Source organism: Polistes dominula, unplaced genomic scaffold (genome assembly GCF_049000335.1).
Source record: "Polistes dominula isolate Pdom_NZ unplaced genomic scaffold, Pdom_raw_medaka contig_11, whole genome shotgun sequence".
Classification (NCBI taxonomy): Eukaryota; Metazoa; Arthropoda; class Insecta; order Hymenoptera; family Vespidae; genus Polistes; species Polistes dominula.
The window spans coordinates 3,355,819-3,377,295 of record NW_028301154.1 but is presented as its reverse complement, the minus strand read 5'-3'; the positions used below and the strand labels follow the sequence as shown (position 1 = coordinate 3,377,295).

At 28.1% G+C, this 21,477-nt stretch overlaps 1 protein-coding gene across 8 annotated transcripts; it reads right to left on the bottom strand.

Moving 5' to 3' along the window:
• Window positions 1-4,684: 4,684 nt before the first annotated feature.
• Rbcn-3B (WD repeat-containing protein Rbcn-3B) lies at window positions 4,685-21,344 on the bottom strand. 8 transcript variants are annotated; one of them, XM_015333704.2, is made up of 25 exons: window positions 21,188-21,344; window positions 20,159-20,336; window positions 19,836-20,068; window positions 19,540-19,682; window positions 17,275-17,465; window positions 17,036-17,181; window positions 15,993-16,019; window positions 15,051-15,141; window positions 14,555-14,969; window positions 14,258-14,478; window positions 13,960-14,179; window positions 13,773-13,887; window positions 13,451-13,656; window positions 13,212-13,349; window positions 13,026-13,094; window positions 12,264-12,365; window positions 11,061-11,276; window positions 10,721-10,985; window positions 10,420-10,639; window positions 10,129-10,354; window positions 9,705-10,042; window positions 9,303-9,626; window positions 9,121-9,213; window positions 8,843-9,040; window positions 4,685-8,158 (listed from the first exon to the last, which is right to left on the bottom strand). In XM_015333704.2, the coding sequence occupies exons 2-25, from the start codon at window positions 20,321-20,323 to the stop codon at window positions 7,973-7,975; spliced, it is 4,548 nt and encodes a 1,515-aa protein (XP_015189190.1). In that variant the 5' UTR covers window positions 20,324-20,336; window positions 21,188-21,344; the 3' UTR covers window positions 4,685-7,972. The 8 variants fall into 8 exon arrangements, with proteins under 8 accessions (XP_015189190.1, XP_015189192.1, XP_089034698.1 ...); XM_015333706.2 differs by having other exon boundaries at window positions 9,705-10,039; XM_089178572.1 differs by having other exon boundaries at window positions 15,051-15,138.
• Between the last annotated feature and the right edge of the window lie 133 nt (window positions 21,345-21,477).

Here is a 21,477-nt window from a genome sequence, read left to right as displayed (position 1 = left end):
TTTCGGTGCGTCAGACGACGAAGGGCGCGTCAAGGGTGAGTTTCAACGATTTACTTTCTTCTATTCCTAACTGTTGTGTGTGGTTGGTTGTACCCGTAGGGATTCATCGTCCCATAGGGATTCTCTATTTCTTCCTTTCTTCCTTTCTTTCTTTCTTTCTTTAGTGAATATTATTATCTAGTTTGAAAAATATTATTTAAATTAATATAATAATAATAATATTAATAATAATATGTTATTATGAACAAACCTGCAACAAGATATTAGATTTTGGTTTCTTCTTTTTTCTATTGGTGTTGGGTATTTTGTTTTTTTATATGATTTACTTTCTTCTATTCCTAACTGTTGTGTGTGGTTGGTTGTACCCATAGGGATTCATCGTCCCATAGGGATTCTCTATTTCTTTCTTTCTTTAGTGAATATTATTATCTAGTTTGAAAAATATTATTTAAATTAATATAATATTTATAATAATATTAATATAATATTAATAATAATATATTATTATGAACAAACCTGCAACAAGATATTAGATTTTGGTTATTTCTTTTTTCTACTGGTGATGAATATTTTGTTTTTTTATATATATATTTTTTTTATTTATGATATAAATTTTTTAAATTTCGCGCGCTTCTTTCTTCTTCCATTTCTTTTGTTTTTTTTTTTGTTTTTTTTTTAAATATCTGAAAATATTGCGGTATATTTGTATATCTTACTGTCTCTTGTAATATAATTATTATATATTATATTATGAAAATATAATTCAAATCATTTCTAATATTAAAATGCAATTTTGGTAACTTTTGGTAACGTTTTTTTTTTTTTTAGTAACTTTTTCTATTTTTAGAAATAAACGTCGAATAAATTAAAACAACAACAACAACAATGTAACGATAATGTTATCAATTATTTATTATATATTCTTTCAGAAAAAAAAACTATACATTAATTTAACAAAATTACAAAACTCTAAAAATAAACCAAAAAAAGAACATGGCCGCGTTTCATTTTTTCAAATCAACCCCATTATAAAAATGTTTTCATTTGAAAAATCCTGCTTATTTATTTGTATTTGATTATAAAACAATGTTTCAAAATTGATAAAAGGTATAGAAAAAAAATAAAAATAAAAAAAATAAAAAAAAATACAACAAACATAAACGTTAAGTGATTTAAGATCAGCAAAGTAAATAATTGGGTTCGATGGCATGTTCGAAATGTTTGTCTTTTTCTCTTCCAGGACTCTCGTTCTATCTCAAGAAGGAAATTTCTTTTAAGAAGTGGGTGTGTACTCCTCTTCACTGTGATCCTATCGTACGCGTTTGTTTAAATAATCGGACGTTTCGGAACCTTCGAGCGTATCATCGTGTCGGCATCAGGCTAACCAATATGTATGATAATTTCGACATGCCTTCACCTCATAATGGAGCCCAAGTACGTAAGCTATACGTGCCCTTGGACTTTCCTTACATGTCCTCCTCTCCACACTTCTCTTCTTCTTATTTTTTGGTTTTTTTTTTATTTCTTTAATCCTTTTTTTTCTACCATTTAATTTTTTCTTCAACTACACCCACCCTCCTCTCTACTACCAATTGCAAACGATTTATCTTTAAGTATCCATCCATCACGAACCTAATCAGATTAATATATATATATATGATATAATAAAACAAATTATACAAGATAATAAATATTACGATTATTGTTACTTACGAGATTTTGTTGTTGTTGTTTACAAACAATATTAATCGACACATTTTTAAATCATAATTAAATTAGTCATATTATTTTTTTAAAAAGCGCGCCTTCCAATTGCCGCCATTTGAATTTAAATTAATTGATACGCTAGCGTCATCTGTTGAGTCGCTTAAGTATTAAAAGATGCACATATGTTGCTTGAAATTGATTGATACGCTAGCGTCATCTGTTGAGTCGCTTAAGTATTAAAAGATGCACATATGTTGCTTGAAATTGATTGATACGCTAGCGTCATCTGTTGATACACCTGCGTATTACGGTATTAAAAAACAAAAACGTTGACGAATCAGAAATGAGAGCGCGAAAAATTGAAATGCGTTGTTGTTGTTGTTGTTATTAGATTCGTATATATTGTCGCATTAATTTTTTGTCAACTGATGAATTTAGTTGTAAATTTGTTGCATACACTTAAATACATTCAATAATTGCATAACGATTATAACAACAGTTGCGGTATACTTTCTTGTCACTTTTGGTTTTTTTTTCTTTTCTTCTTTGTTTAAATTCATACAGAGAAACGTCGAAAATCGAAGAGAGATTCGATTCTCCTTCGAATCGAGTCGAATGCGTTTTTACGCGCGTATAATTAATATATTATATATTATATATATATATATATATATATATATATATATATAGATGATAATGTAAATATAATATACACATAAGTAATTACATAGATACAATTAGGCATAGGTCGGTTCACAATTTTTCTTTTTTCTTTTTTCTTTTCTATTCTTGTATATACAATTAATTCAATCAGAACGATCACACGCTTCTAACTGCGTCCGATTATTATTATTATTATTATTCTTATTAATTATTATTATTAATATTAATTATTATTATTGTAAAGGCTTTCTCGTAACGACTCGATTGTTTTGTTATTTTGTTTTTATTTTTTTTAATTTTTTTTTTTAAATGTTATAATTATATTATTATTTGAGGAACGTCGTTATGGAGAAAAAAAAAAATACAAATTCGTTTCAATGATTACAATACACACAAGTACCGATCGTCGACACGCCTGCGTGATACAAATAATAAATATTTCGTTACTCGCGTTTCATTCTTATCGATAAGAGAAAATTTTTGTTGATTTATTTTTTTTGTTGTTCTCTCTATCTCACGAAAAAAAGAATGAAAAAATTGTAATCGATTGATTTTAATCATTAAATTTGAGCATGTTCATTTGTCAAATTGATTAACTTCACCTTGATTTTAGTAATTTTATTTTAAAACGAAAAAATAATTATATTTTAGATAGAATTATTCACAAGTATATAAAATAATGATAAATAATTAGCAATTATTTATACCGTGTGTTAGAAAAAAAGTATGTATAAATCAAGTTTATAATAAATAATAAAACATAAATTGTTGTATTATATTATTAACACTTTAATGGCCGCTCACATACAACTTGTGTGTCATAGTTAGAACAACCAAGTTATTGGTTGTTATTTATTTATATAACTTTTGATATATTTAAAATTATATAAAATTATATTTGTTGTTTTTTTTTAATGTTAGTTTTTTTCGTAAATTTAATAAAGTCTTTTTAAATGAATTTTTCAAAAACATTACCGGCCTACGTTTGTTTGACCTACGTAGAGACGGTGCGGCCATTAAAGTAATACACTAGTCATCATTATTAAAATATTTGTTATTTATTATTATTATAATAATTCTAATTGTTAAATAAATATCAAATTGTAAATGGAAAATAATTCATTATCGATCAAAATAATTTGTTGTAAAAGGAAATTGAATGAAATATTTATGAGTGAAGTTAATCGTAATGATTCTGAGAATGGCGCTCATTTTTGCTTTTTTTTCTTTTTTTTTCTTTTTTTTTTTTTGTAATTAGCGATCAACCGTTAAATCGTAAAATACTTTCGTCATTTTTTCATTACTTAATATATAAGTATATTTCAATCGTCTTAGTCGAAGGAATACTTTTATTTGAATTTGCAAAAGTGAAATGTATTTTTGTGAATGTTGTTTTGACTGTCCATTTCTTTCTCTTTTTTTTTCTCTTTTCTTTTTCTTGTGGACATATAAAAAACCTTCATTTCATTGCCAATACGTTCGAAGTTCGGTACTGTTCCTTTTTTTGTTTTTTTTTTTTGTCAAAATTAACATTACATTTTGTTTATCGACACGACGACGACGACGATGACGATGACGACATATCCGCAACGAAAACGACCATATAATTAAAATACAATTTATATAATTATAATGTTTTAATATTTCAACTAACGCGTATCCCATTCGCATTACTATTATTTATACTTATTTATTTTATAATTTATTAATATTATTATTATTAATATAAATAAATTACACACACGCATGTAGTAATTGTCGAAAAGGAAAGCGTTCAAAGTTTCATGATACTTTTTCTTTGTGCAATACCAATTAATTACATTGATTGTAAAAAAAAAAGTGCAACAATAATATATATAACATATTATATTAATATATATATTATTTGTTAGTATAATATATTATACTAATTATTATTATTATTATTATTATATTATACTATTATATTATACTAATAATATAATAGTATAATAAATAAATATAATATATAATATTATTATTAATTTATAATATTAATATTATACTATAATATTATTAATAATTAATTTATATTATTAATATTACAATATATATAGTATTATTAATAATTAATTTATATTATTAATATTATAATATAATATTATTTATAAATAAATAATAAATATAATAATAAAAATAGTAAATATATATTATACTATATATTATAACATTATATTATATTAATTAGTATAATACATTATACTAATATATATATATATATATTAAATTAATATATATATATATAGCATATGTATAGCACATTATCGTTATCGTTGCTAATAACAAAAAATCTTAATTTGTTATTTTTTGTTGTTATTTTATTCTATTATTTACTAAATAAAGGACAACGTAGGATGCACATTCATCGATTAAACGAATGGAATATGTGCGTGTGTCCCTCAAACGATTTAACTCGTTTTCGTGTACAATCAATTGCAAACAATTCGCACGAGACGATAACAATATAATAAATTAGATTATGTTCATTATGTTTATGTATGTTCATGTATGTTCATGTATGTTCATTATATAAATAATCATTTTTGCCGCAATATTTTATGCAAATATATATCCGATGTGCATTAATTGTAAAAGAAAAAAGAAAAAAACAAACAAACATTTATGCATTGCAACAGAGAAACAAACAAACAAAAAAAAAAGAAAGAAAAAAACTAAATACAAACTATAGTCGTATTTTTCTAAACATTTATACAACACAATCAACAACAACAACAACAACAATAACACAAAATGAATACTACTATTTTACTTATCTCTCCATTTTTTCTATAACTTCTTCAACTTTTTCTTCTTCTTCTTCTTCTTTTACTAAAGTATTAATATACAACCGACCATATAGAAATAATCATAAAGGAAGAATGTTTGTTTGTTTGTTTGTTTCTTTTGTTGTTGTTGTTGTTGTTTATATAAAATACTTTGAACTAAGGACTTTGATCTAAAGTAGAACTTTATCTAAATATATGTGGAAGTTTGGAATAATTAAAAATTCATTATAAAGACCAACCAGTGTTTTGTTTGACTAAATACTAAGCGTACAACAATACTTCCATGAGAGTTTATGATAATAATATAAAAAAAAAAAACACAAAAATATAATCTAGAATTTATATACAGTGTAATCAAAATATTTGCTCATCCTAAACAAGGGTTTTGTTCATTGAATGAAACAAATTTTGAGAAGTCCTGATCTAAAGTCTTTATCTACTATTCTGTGTGATTACTTTTATATACGTAGGTTTGAACTATTTATTCACAATCGATACAAAAGTGTTACATGTTTGTACCTGTTACTGTGCTTTAAAGTAGTCACCAGTGTTGTGTAGAACCCGTTGCCACTAATTTGCAAGGCTTGAGCCTGTTCTGTTGATGGCGCGAATGAAGATGTCTACTACCTGTCAAATCTCTGGAACAATTCTGTAGCAAATGCCACGATGGGTTTCGCATGAATTGATGGAAATGCAGAAATGGATGCATTACGACGCTGCTCAGACCCACCTGGAGCGCTATGAACGCGAAGGAGAGGCTTTCTTACGCCATATCGTAATACTGGATAAGACATGGCAGTAGACCACTCCATTCGCATCATCAACAGAACAGCAAGCTCTGGTAACGCTGGCAATGGGTTCTACACAACGCTGATGACTACTTTGAAGAACAGGTAACAGGTACAAACATGTAACTCTTTTGTATCGGTTGTGAATAAATAGTTGGCACTATTTTAGTTTCAACCTAACGTGTATGTATATACCAAAGGAATGCACGCGATCGAACAGTTTTACAATCTGTCACAATTCAATATTTAATTAATGAGAATTAAACGAAACAACATTGTTTAAAAAAAAAAAAAAAAAAAAAAGAGAAAAGTAACAATATGATTATATTATTTTTGTTTTGTTTCTTTTTGTATAAAGCATCAAATAATATAAAAGATCGAAGATTTGCGGGAAGAAAAATTGAAATAATATACAAAACTTTAAAAAAGGCTTGCTTTTGTGAAGAGAAAACTATGATGAACTTCATATAAATCGGTAATATATATATATATATATATATATATATATATATATATATATATATATTATGTGTGTATCATCGTTTATATATCCTCAGCACTGATGTATATACAAACCACTTGCGATAAATATTTTGTTTGTTTTTTGTTTTGTTTTGTTTGTTTGTTTAAATATCCATTATATATACATGTGGGTATGTGTGTGTGGTAACGATATTACAATTTTCATTGTTGTTTTTTTTTCGTTTGATCATTCTAATCCCGGAGAATTATACGACATGTATTTTTGTTTGTTTTGTTTGTTTGTATGTATATATAGGCTCTATTCGGTATTAAAAGATGCATTGAAACAAAAATCCTTCTTGCATTCTTCTAACTAACACACGTTTTCATTCTGTTTTCATTCTGTTAATTGTAAATGATATTTTCTTATCTACATATACGAGACCTATTTATATGTGGTATCTTTAATTAATGTAAAGAAACGTATGACGACCCTAATAGCACAAAATATTGAATAAATATTGAATACATGTTTATTTAATATTACAAAAAGAGACATTGAAAAAAAAAGAACAATTAAAAAAAAAGACATTTTAAAATTTACAGGACATTCGTTGAATCTCTTTTTAATAATATTAAATACACATTCAATATTTGTGCAATAATTAATACACAAATACAATATACAATAGATATTCAATATTTCGTGCTAATAGAAGATTTACGCTGCTAACTATTGATAATTACAATAAACTATATAAATTTTTGTATAAAGCGTATTTATATATAGGATTGTTTTTTTCTTTTTCTATTTTTATGTGTGTGTGTGTGTGTGTATGTGTCTATTTTTCAAAGGTGGGTAGTTTTCATTTTCTTTCAATTTCCATCAGGAAAAAGCCCCTTCCCCCCGCCCCGCCCCGCCCCGCCCCCTCCCGGAACAATAACAACAACAAAATTCTCTAGGCGTTTGTACATACACGTAATACGATTATATCGAATAAAACGTCATCGTGTGAAGTTTCAACGAAAAAAAAAAAAATAAAATAATTAAGACAACTCGATTAAATTGTATAAAGCAACAAGACTAAAAACTAAAAAAAAAAAAAAAAAAACGAAGAAACAAAATCGTCAATGTCGTTTATCGATTTTATCAAGAAATCTTTAACGATAACTATCGTCATCCTGCTACTGCTGCTGCTGCTGCTGCTGCTGCTACTGTGAAATATTTCAAATTCACATTGTTCTATCTCTCGTTCATGTTTCATTCTGTATAATATTTAATAGCTCTATTAAGTACCAAGCGCATTTACAACCGCAATGGCACTCTTTTCAACATTTTCTTTCGTTTCTTTCTTCCTTCCTTTCTTTCTTTCCTTCTTCTCTCTGTTTAATACAGATCGTTAATCAACTAACTTCTTGATACCATTTTATGCTTGTCAAATGATGATAATGATGATGATGATCACAATAATGATGATAATAATGATGATGATAATGATGATAATGCACGATTAGATGAAAGAATAATAATTCTACTAAATAAAAATTTTAAACGTTGAAACGTGTCTCTGAACCATCAGCTAACATCAATGTAACTGTGCGATTATTAATCCATACGAGTCGAGCTAAACGCATAGGATTCAATCGTGTTACATCATTTATGGGTGCGGTACTGTACGATTTAACGCAACGAATTTGTGAATTACCCAAGCCGAACATACCACTACTTGTTTGCTAAAAAAAATAAATGTTCTTTCTTAATAATCTTTTACATATTTTTTATGATCATTGTTTTACTGAGTTTGTGATATAATTGTTCAAATAATTGGGCTGTAACATACATTCGTTTAAAAATACAGGTAGTAACCTTCCTACAACATTGCATCTTATAACAGGGTTTTGCTATAACAAAATTTATAAATTACGAAGACCCTTCTACAATACGGCATCCTATAACACGGTTTCCTTTTAAAAATATATATTTTAGGTTGGCCCAAAAGTTTCTTTTTTTTGGGGGGGGGGATAATTTTACAGGTATAATATTTTTTATGTTGAATAATTGAAAGCATAGTCAAAGGTAAAATAAACTGTAATAATTAAATAACTATAATATGTAAAAAAAAAACGTTTGTACAACACTGTACTTTTACAGTCGCAGCGAGGCTTACCGTTTTAAAGATACAGTGTTGCGGAAAGTATTTCTAACTCCCTTTTGTAACCCCCCTTTTTGTACTGGCTCTGGGTCTCATACAACACGGCATTTTCTAGGAACCTATATACCTTGTTATAAGAATATTACTTGTATAACAAAACTACGTTCGTTTCTATATTTCATATATTATTTTGTTGTTGTTTATATGTTACAACCCAATAGAATATATTTGTTCTATTTATGTATTGATTTATTTGTTTACTTACTTGCCAGAAACAAAGTTTATTCTCAGAACAAGAATAGCTAACCAGAAATTTACCCTCCGGTGAAAATGCTAATGCAGTTACAGGACCTTGATGTGCAGGTACTGTTTGACATTTGACGTTACCTCGAAGTTCATAAAGCGCTAATTGTCCACCCCGACCGCCTACAGCTATCCTGCGTGTTGCCGTACAATGACTGACCTAAAAAGTACGACATTTTGAATTATCCAAATGAACAACAACACTTTTTCATAATAAAATCAAAAATGTATAATATTAACTTGATTAAATCTGCAAACGGCTGGAAATACTTCGGACAATGATTTTGCTTTCAAATGACCAGGATCTAAGCAATGTAATATTATATCCATGACCTAAAAATATATGAATAATAATATCCTAGTCAAAAAATAACTGCAATTAATATGAGACATTAAAAAATAACATTGAAAATTGATCATACTTCGACCAACAAATCGCTCATTTCACTTTGCATCTTGTCGATTAATTGTTCTACTATTCTGAGTATCTCAGGCTTTGCCCTAATCAATACACTTGCTCCTAGATTGACATTTAAAGTTTGTGCATTTTGTTGCACAGTGTTAAATCTGGCTACTTCTCGTGCCATCGTTGTTATGAATGCTGCTGGTCTTGCGGTAGCTATCAAAGTTAAAGCATGACGTGCTGTACGACATGTATCAGCTTGAGGAGTTAAAGGAAGACCATACGTCATACTTGGTACCAATTTATCTGCATCGCAACACATTTCAAGGAGCCCTAAAAGTACCTGTAATCAAATTTTCATTTAATGATCATTAAAATGTAATCAAAAGTAGACTTATATTTTTGTTCATTCTTCTGAGACCTTGGACACATCCAAATATGGTTCCCACACGGTAAAACCTCTACCAATGAGATCAATAGCAGCTCTTCGTAGAGGGGTATGCAAAGGTAATTTAGGAGAGTGTGGTGCAAGTAACAGATGCGTCAAAGCCATACTGGTGTGTCTAGCAAGATTATTATTTCCAATTCCAAAACCTTCGACGATTGAACTTTTCCGCCTTTGCTCGCTATCTCTTCTTTGGTTAGTCATGGTAACATCTTGACCAAATTCAGCACCAATTACGCCCAATAATACAACTGCTGTCGTCTGTTTACGTTTCAATTCTGCTACGCTTGATGGTTTCCTAGCTACGCTTACTTCTAAAGTTATTCAAATATTGATCATTATAATATTATGGATTACAAAAAAAAAAAAAAAATAGATAACATTTATTATAATTAATCACCTTCAGCTAATTCTTCTTCTTCGTCCTCGTCGTCTCCTTGAGTTTCGTTCATCGGAACTGGACTACCTGACGTCGGTGGAGTTTGGTTTTGAATTTGAGGTGCAATTGGTTCCTGGGTACTGTACATTGGCAAATACTGTGACCAATTGTCGACTAGAGCTTTTCTACCTTTTGGACCCATTCTACCTAACTCAGCCAGTAATAAAGCTTGTGCAGCTTCACGTATCTAAAAATGTGATTACAATAAATTAATTTAAAAAAAAATAAGAAAATTCAATGAAATACACGAACCTCTAAACATTGATGTTGCCATCTGCGTGCCATCATTTCTACTTGCGGCCGTTTAAATGTTTTTGCTCCACCTTGTGCAGTTACCTTGTCAGGTAAAAGTACGCAATGTAACGTAGCTAAAAGAGACCAACCCTGTTTAATTTGTGCTTGTTGGATTGTATAAATTTCTTCATTTTCCTCTTCAGCTTTATTCCAATTGACTGTTGCTCTATTACCAGGTCTAGGAATAATATCAAAATATGAATAATAATAATAATTTTCTATTATTTCATTAAGATTATAGATATATGTAATAGAGTACCTATGCATTTTTCGATTACGTTCCTGTTCAGGTACGAAGGTTGCATTATTCATGGACATTAAAGTATTGGCTAATGCTACCACAGCCAATAAATGATTACTAGTTATGGTTGTTGATAATTCCCAATGGGCTCTTGCGGTAAAGGCCCTAGTAAGTCTCTCTTGCCTTACTAATTCAACAGGTAATCTTTGTTCCAATTGCGTTGCAGGCTCACTAGCAGGTTCCAAATGAGTTTGCCAAGTTGGAAGTAACAACGACATATAGCCTGTAAAAAAAAACATTCATTTAAAAACACTGTGCATTCCTGTTTATAAAATTAACAGAATATCATCGTTCGTACCTCCTTTAGATAGAACACCAAATGAAACTGGTACCATAGGTCTCAGTAAACCTAATTTTCCTTCGCAAACTCTATCCAAGTCTGGATCCATTCCCCATGCGTGTAAAAGACTTAGAAGTAATTGTGCAACTTCCATCGTTGCATTTGGCTCACTAAATGCACCATTCCTTTTGAGATTGTTTTTTGAGGAGGCATCATTGCTGTTCCAATTATCACCTGTGTAACATAAGATAACGCGTTAATTGAAAATTATAATGTAATTTGTAAAAGATATAGAAAAATGTGCGTCGACTCGATGAATGCGTGCTTAGTGGTCGCCCATACCGTGTCAAGTTTTAAGGCATGTCTAACTATATATATTGCTGTAAAATATGTTACTTTGACGAATCAAATAAAAAAAAATACATGAAGAAATATATCCTAATATATATCTTTAATGCTGTAAAGCACAAAATAAATAAATAATTTCTTAATAAATAATGTTGTGTAATATAATTGTATAACACACATGTGAATGTAAGAAATAAATCAAATTAAAAAGCTATGTGAGATAGAGAAAGAAAGAAAGAAAGAAAGAGAGAGAGAGAGAAAGAAAGAGAGAGAGAGAGAGAAAGAGAGAGAAAATGCACTCATAGTGTGCACAACGAAATATATGTTGCTCTTGTAACTTTTGATAAGTAATTAGTTCAAACTATAGGACATACACAAATGATTATGTGATTGAGTAATATTAATGAATTTTATTCTTGTTCTTCTATTATTTGTAATAAGCAAATAATAATAAGCTCGGTAAACACATCAACTAATATGAAACATGTAAACTAATCTGCATTTTATATTGTTATTTTTATTTTATATTGTTTTGTTCGTATTGTTTATTAACTTACCATGAAGAACACTCTGTGATAATAATTATTGATATATTATTGCGTGCATAAAATATAAATTATATATATATATATCACACGTGCGAGCTAGCTAAAATATAATTAGCGAATACATTATCGAATCCTATTATATTGTATTTTTGTTTTGTTTTGTTTTTAAAAATAGAAACAAGTAATGCGTTGTCACTACATACATAAAAAAGAAAATCATAATAAAGCAAATAGTCAACTCTAAAGGCGGAAATTACCCATGCACAATAACATGAGTGACATAATAAGCCACCTTTATTTTTTGTTTTTTATTATTTTGGCTAACCTTTGCCATCAAGAGTGGATGGCTTGAGGCCTACACTTTCTGCCTTAGCTTGTAATTTAGTGTGCACATTCTCCGCCCCTTCCTTCATCTTAGCCAATATACCTATAGAAATAAACTCCTTTAGATTTATTACTTTTGAAAATGATGATGTAAAAACGAACCACCTACTACTTGGATTGATCTATTTTTAACTACGATGATGAATTAATTAATTCTATCTATCTATCTATTTATTATTTTATTAGGTGTCATAATCTAATCATACAAGCACACGCACACACAACTTTTAAAATAATAATAGTTTATGAAAGTTAAGGAGAAACATATTTGAATAAATAAGTTCGAAGAACTTCTATTGAAACTGGTTTAAACTGGTATTATTAATGAGTGAAATAGGAAAATGAATTGTAGAATATTCATGAATTTCACATTCATACAACATGCAACACAACGCCACTCCTGAACGAAACATTATATGCACGTAACACACAATTTCTCATACATTGTCTATTAGAAAGATAAAAATATTTGTAAAAAAAAAAAAAAAAAAAAAGGAATATCATGAATGGCATATTGAATAGCCGTTCTAAGTAGATCATTATCTACGACATTGTTGTTCCTCTTGCACACTTCTAATGTGAGAACAATAGTTTGAATATGTGTGACAAAAGAAGGATATTTCATGTCTATATATATATATATATAATGTGGATAAACAGAAAGCACAATTTGAAAAGACAAAAACAATATTAAGGACGATACCGTGACGGTCCTTCTCCTTTAAAATTCGTTCAACGTCACCTGCCTTATCCTTGACACGAACGAAAAAATCTACAAAGATATACGAGGTGAAGTACCTAAGTTTTATTTAATAAGGATCAAAAGAGTAATAATAGAGAAAAAAATTTAATGTGTTATGATCATAAAGTTATGTAACAAATAAAATACCTGCTATTTTTTTATGAGCATCTGGACTAGCCGATTGCGTCAGGGCTGCAACCTTTTGATATTCCGATGCTGAAATTAATCCTTGAGCTTCTAATGATCCTGGTGACATTGTGCCATACTCGTCGCTCAACAATTGCACTAAAAATATGATAGCAAAAGTTTCATTATTCATTGAATTATTAACTTTGCACATACACACATACACAAACACACATATACATTGGATAATTTGAACGTACCTATAAGTGCTTCAATATCAAAAAATAATATGTGACTTTCAGGATCCTTAGGATTGCTTCTAAAACCTTGTATCATCAATGGCGATCCCTTAGCTTTTATTTGATTACCATGATCTGTACCATGGCCACCATGAAGTTGCTGTAATTGATGCAAACCTCTTTGCGTCGCGTGTCTTATTGCTGATAAATTTCGATGTCTTAAACCTCTATATAGAAATAAAATAACAATGATCATAATAGTAGAATTAAATTCATTTGAAAATGTTTATATTTCTTAAATCACATGAGGTTCTCACCATCCGTGCTGCAAGATTTCATTTACCTAAAGAAATGTACTGCCGGATTAGCTAATCCTAGTTCACCGCCAGCAGCAGTTCCACCAGCCGCTGTTATTGTATTCTCGTCACAGGCGAACAATACTTCTTCAGCAATTATACCTGCAATGTGAAAATAATTAATAGAATGTTGTTTTTAAGAAATAATCCTAAGTGTGTTGCTATAATATTTACCATGTAATACTCTATCCAAGTGGCCAGTTTCCATTTGCCAAACATACACAGCACCATCCGAACATCCAACAATCATAAAATCATCCAAGGGTCTCCATTTTATAGTAACTACTGGAAAAAGATGTCGAGAAGCTAGAACAACACATTTTCTTTCCGCTAATGATAATAAAGTCACACTGTGATCGGATGCCACACTGCATATACACTTTTGTATTCTAGGCTGTAATAAATAAATGTAATTATGAATAACACCATATATAATTGAAATATAAAATGTATTAGAAAAGTAAAAACATACGCTGCAATTATCGGGAGGAACCAACAATTGTGTTATTTCACCAGCATGTACACAAAATCTATGAATCAATGTACCAGCATATAAATCCCAAAGACAAACAGCAAAATCTACGGAACCAGAAACAAGATGTGTACGATCGTAACGTGGTGCTGCTCCATGTGGATACAAGAGACAATTAACTCTTCCTGAATGACCTAATAATACCTGATGTGGTGGCCAATCTGTAAAATATTTCTTTCAAATATTTATATTTATAAATATATAAAATATATACAAAATAAATATAGATTATTATACCATCAAATTGTTGATGATTGCCATGAAGTAATTGTAACATGACTGTTTGTGTGGCTGGTACAATAATAATACTACCATCTTCACGACCAACAACTAAACGACTTTGTTGTGGTAGATATATACTAGCAGTCAACTTAATACCATTCTTATCTCCCGTATCCAATTGATCAAGGATACCAACGGGAGGTGGTTTCATTGCTTCCCAAGCAGCTGTTAAGCTAGTTTTAACTGTCGGTGATAATGTTGGTGTAGTAGAACCATCGTTCTGAGATATCTGTACCAATTGTTGAGCTGTTAATTCAGGTACTTTCCAAAGTACAACGACTCCTTCGCTATCCCCACGAAGTAAATACTTCAATGTTTTATTTTGCCTTTGAACTGTAACCAATCTCATTGCAGGTGGGCATGACAGTGGCTAATATAAAATAAAAACAAAACAATTATATATGAATAGAATATAGATAATGAAATATGATCCCATTTAATAATTTCTTACCCTATCTCCTGGTTGAGTTAGAATACAATAAAGATATGGTTGATCATGCTCTGTTCCCGCAGTATGAAAATTTTTGTTATCTGCTACGCTACTAAGATTGTAAAATACAAAATAAAAATTAACAAATATATATATGTATATATATATATATATTCAATTTACACATTACTTATGACTATTTATATTATATTTCATAATATATTGTTCAACTCTTAACAAGTATTAATAAGTAATCCATAAGTAATGTTTTATAATATTTATAAGCAGCATTAGATATATACTGTTGTGTATGTAACATTCATTTTCACATGTATATCATTTAATCATATTTTTATATTTGTCATTGAAGAAGAAAAAAATATAATAAAAGTGTGCATTAATGGTGCATGCGAAGCAGTTTCAAGCAAATACATAACATAGTAATATTACAGTGAATGAAATACTGTAAGAATAGTAGAGTGGGTGTAATTATACTTCATAAAATAAATCAAATAAAAATATAATATAATAAAACAAATATATAGAATTAAAATATAATAATAATTATTTTCCAAATTTATAAAACAATATATCTATTTACAATATTACTTCCAATTAATCATATTTCATCAATGAATAATGATGAAATGGAAGATGCATATAAAATGTGATTAGAAGAAAAGAAAAAGACAATAGTTTAAGTCTATGAGCAGCAGAAAGTTTGAAAAAGATAGAAAAAGAAGAAGAAGAAGAAGAAGAAGAGGAGGAGATAAACTAAAAATAAAAACAAAAAAAAATAAGAATTAAATCAGAATAAAAGGAATAGATGGAAGGATAATATAACTATGATAATAACCATATGAAAAGAAATGATCAAAAACCAATATAAGATTAAGATAGATAATCAAGATAGGACTATAATAAGAAAAAGAGACGTTGTAAAGTGATTATACAGGAGGTTACCTGCTGAGAGCCTTGCCCTTCAGCTTGCTAGAAGACCAGACCACCCATGGAGTGCAGTAGATGTATGTTATGTAGAAAAGACACATCACCGTAAAACAGATCATTGTGTTAATTGGCATGTGAATTGTTTATGAAGGGATGGCAATTAAATATTCAAGTATTCATATATGATCAAAGAAATCTTGACGATGACGATTAAGATTACTTGGGGGGGTGGGGGTGGGGGTGGGGGTAAATAGAAATGAAAAGAATCATTATTAATTTAATAAAAAAAAGATTATTCAATGATTATATTATGTGTTTATATTGGATGGCGTTAGGAAATAAATCAATATTGAATTTTGTTTTGTTAATAATTTTGTTAATAACGCGGGATTATAATATTATTAAACATATAATAATAATTATTCGATAATTGTGACTGTTTAAAAAAAAAAAAAAAAAAAAAAAAAAAAGAAAATAATTATTCTCTCAGACATTAAATATAATTATTTATCTAAAATACGTTGTTATGTATGACAAATGGTAGAAACAACAAATTGGGAAAATAAAATATTGAATTTGTGCATTGCCAGCAGGTGCTTCTTTCTACGAGAGCAATATATCCCAGGTCCAATTTGAAAATTAAGGAAAGAAGATATTTTGAAATAAATTCATAAAGATAAGCTTAAGGATTAAACATACTGGATATAAAATAACAGGCATTCTAATTTACTTAGATGTATAATAATATAATTGGATATTAGTTAGATCGTGTAGTTATAGTATAAACGTTATATTTGTATTCATTCTATTAATGTTTATAAGTAATTTTTCAATTATTTATTAAAATGGTGCAAAAGAAGAGTAGTATAATCAAGAAATTTCATTGCTGAAATAAATTAGAAATTAGAAACATTTGTATATTATCAATTATATTCATCATTAATGAATAAATAAATCAAGATGGATAAAACGTCAAATCATTTTGATAAGGTTTTGTCAAGATCTCAATCTAAAGCAATTAAAACAAACAAACAAACGTATACTTTGAAGGAACATACTTAGCTGGTAATTTGTAAAGGTAGCCATGACCCTCGTCACTCCATAAAATAACACGATCTGCTGCTAGAAAATCACCAGCCATCCAACGTTCACCTCGAGGTGCTGTTATGGAACATAAGACCGAAAAATCACCAGCATCGAATATCTGAAAAAAAAAAAATATATATATATATATTTTTATATTACATTTACATTTACATTAACATTTATAATTGTGATTATAAAATGAAGAACAAACCTGCCAATATTTAGAGCATACAATAAGAACTGTACGTTGATTGTAAGGACAGCAGATCATAGCAAGAGCATTCAAACATCGTATTTGTTTGCTCTCGTGTTCATAAAGAGGTTCACTGTTACGGTTTTCGTGTCCCAAAAGTGTCCACACCTTGACTGTACCGGTCGTTGTCAGAGCCAACACAACGTCGTCTTTAAATGAATAAAAGCGCCTGTGTTGCGCGTTAACTAAATCTTCAATATTAAGTTATTTATATAATAATAGCATTTTAAAAAAAGCAATACAAATTTTAAAACAAGTTATTCAATTGATCATCATTCTATAACAGAGATCATTTTTTTTTTTTTTTTTTTTTAATGAAAATTTGAAAATAAACATTATTGAGTGTACCATTAATTAATCGATAAACTTATTATATCATGCTTTTTTCATGCATAAAATATAATATAAAAAATAATTATATATTCTACTAATTAAATTTGATTTATATTCCCTTTCATGCTTTTCCATAAATATAGATATATAATATATACAAAATTAAATGTAAATAGTAAGAGCTATCAAAAAAAAAAAAAAATATATTAATTAAATCAAATAAACATATTTATATAAAATACTATTTTTATTAATCTATATTATTATTATTATATATTTAATTATTATATTAATATATTATATTTAATTTCATATATTAATTTAATATTATAATTATTATATTTTATAATTATATATAATTATATAATATAATATATTATATATTACAAATATAATAATTATAATAAATTAATTATAATAAATATAATATATTAATATTATATATTTAATAATCTAATTATATTTCACATATGTGTAACAATACTCCAATGAAAAATAAAAGCTCCCTAATTTAGGATGTTAGTATATTATCATAAGAAAGAATTAAACAAAAAACAAAAAAAAGGAAAAACAAAATGAGATATTGAACATGCTTGGTTGCATAACCATTTAAGTCCTGATGTGGTCTTGACAAAAAAATTATGTAGACAAATTACCCAAGATCATGAATAAATTGCATATTGCATTTAAATAACATGAAACAATTACATTATTTGGGACTCAAACGGTTAAACCCTAACAAAGACAACAAACCCTTATAAGTTTAATATAATTATATTTACAGATAAGTTTAAGACGTAAAAAATATGTATAGGTATATATATATATATAGATATTATTAGTATATACTTACGATAGGTACAGTATATCAAAAATTAGTATGAGGAATTAAGTAAATGCATGTCAGTATATTTGTAATGTATATTCTACCGATAGATTAAAATGTAAGATGTAACGTTTGATGAAAAGAAGCATGAATAGTATGTGTTAATGTAATAGTGCGAGGATTAGTGTTATAGACTCATTTTCTACCAATGGCACAAAAGTTAAATAGATAGATAAAAAAAAAAAGAGAGAGAGAGAGAGAAGAAAGAGAGAGAGAGAGAGAGAGAGAGACAGACAAAGAGAAAATTTATGAATAAAGTATAATATTAAGAAAAATAATTGATGATAGAAGTGATTTATAGCGTTGAACATCAGTGTTTTAACACTGGCTTGTATCCACTCGCATTTACATGCTGCAACAATGTAATTTAGATTAAAATTCTAACTGTATTATATATATATATAATATAAATCACCAGTACTAGATTAAAAATAATAATATATAAATCAAATATATATATATATATAAATCACTTAATACCCTTATAAATTCGATGGTCCTTAATAAATTTGTTAAATGAAAAAAAATGTCATCAATATTATATCTATTTTTAGATTCTATATTTGTTATACTGATGTTTTCCGCATTACAAAAGAAAAAAAGAAAAAAAATATATATAATATATATATATATATAAAAAAGAGAAACAAAATGAATTCAAAAAAAGACTTATTCTCAAGGGAGAAACATTAGAAAAAAAAAAATAATATTTAAATTACTCAAAAAGTATTATGTGCGATTAAATAAATAGTCAATTGTATAAAAATGACTAATTAAATTAATAATAATAATAAATATTAACGTAATATTATATAGAGACAAATGAAACTGATATATGCAATATCAACTTCATTATTCGTTTGTTCAGTTTCTTTTTGTTAAAGAAAAGAAAAACAAAAAAGAAATAAACAAATATGCGCATAATACAAATTGATAAAAGATTGGTAGAAGATAAGATAGCATTGTATATGGTATAAGCGTAGGTGTGATGAAGTGTAACTAACTTGTATGCACGTAGAACCGACCTTTCCGTTTGGCCGGCCGTAGAACGTGCAAAGCACTAATCCAATCAGGATTCACTTGAGAACTCAGCGTGAATAGAACTTCCAAACTAAATGGGTCCATTACTAAAACTTCTGGATAATTTCTATAATTAAAAAACAATATAAAATGTTAGATTTTCTTTTTCTTTTTCTTTTTTTCTTCTTGTACATTCTTAATTCCTTGCATTATGATTTACAACTTTTATGTTTGAGTCATAAGAAAAGTTCAAATAAATATAGAAATGAATTTAACATACCCAGAACAAAACAATCTAACGTCTTCACCACCAGCTGAGACATAAGGCAACATTTGCGTATGAATGTAGTTAAGTTTAACAGCTTCCCGACATTTTCCATCAACCAAGTCCCAAGTACACATCTCTCCGCTTTCACTGCTACTGACAATATAATTTTGCTCCTTGATAACGCTGGCACGACTTAGGCACATTATTGGAGCAGTATGACCAACGAGTAAACATCTTGGTGTCATCTAAAAACAATATAAATCAAATTCAAATGAATATTGAAGATAAATGAAATGAAAGAATGAGAAATGATATTAAAATAATATAATAATTACCTTAAGTGTTTCAGGATCAACTTGCCACAAACATATCTGACCATCGTAACATCCAGTAACTAAAGTTTTTTGATCTCGTGATAAATAAACACAAGAAATACAATGAGTTGGTGCTATTCGGCCCCATAATACTATAGGGACTACTAAACTTGTACCCGCTGTCATATTGAAGTTATATCTGAAAATTTAATTTGTATACATAATAATAATAATAATAATAATCTCACACAATTACAACTAGATCCAAACATACACCAAGAAATACAAAAGGCGGTTATATTAAAAACATGCAACACAACCAGAGCTTTCCTAAACTCTGAAGATTAAAACTGTCAGACCTGGCCTGTCTGACACGCTAATATATACCCGAGAAATCGTAGAAAAATAATTAAATAACAATAATAATAATAATAATAATAATAATAATAATAATGACAATCAATTTAACTTGAAGGAAATATTTTATTGAAATATAAATGACTGTTACACAAATTATTGAATGTCATATCAATTTGTGTTTATTATTAAGAATTTAAAAAAAAAAAAAAGCTTCTAATGTTGTAATTAAAATTTTGGTTACAAAATAAAAATTAATAATTTTGTAAGTTTAATATAAGTTTATTATTGTAAACATGATTAGCGAACCAACTACTGTTAGATAGGAATAAGATAACTCAATGATAAATAAACGACAAATTAATGATAGATTTTTATCATAATCTTGACATACTTACATTGACATTAATAAAATGTTAAATTTAAAGAAATTAGGTTATGTCAAATAAATACTGAAGAAAATAATGTCCGTGTCATTGGTATCATATTGAAACAATAATCATTTATAATCATAAAGAATTATCAAAAGCAATTGAATTGAAGGCGTCTGCTATATTAAATTCGCAAGATGTCACTGACAATTCTCCTCCCCCCCCCCCCCAATGATCTTGACATTTATTTTCTATACTATTTAAAATTATTAACATTTATTTCATTTGAAATGAAACGTATAAAAATGTTGATAATATTTACCAGATAGATCGATTAACGCTGACAGCTACTTAAAACGTCAAAATTGGCCAAATATGCCGAAAAACCCTCCTTCCTTACTGCACTTTTACGATCGCGGCCATCTTGACGTGAAGATTGTATCACTTGAATGGACTAACGATCAGCTGTTCTATGTCAAAATATCCCTAGACATATTGAGACATATTGATAATTAACGAGCATTCATTTAATTTCTTTTTAATAATAACGAATAATATTTTAAATGATTTTAAATCACCGGAAAACTTTTCAATCGTTTTATAATATTTTTC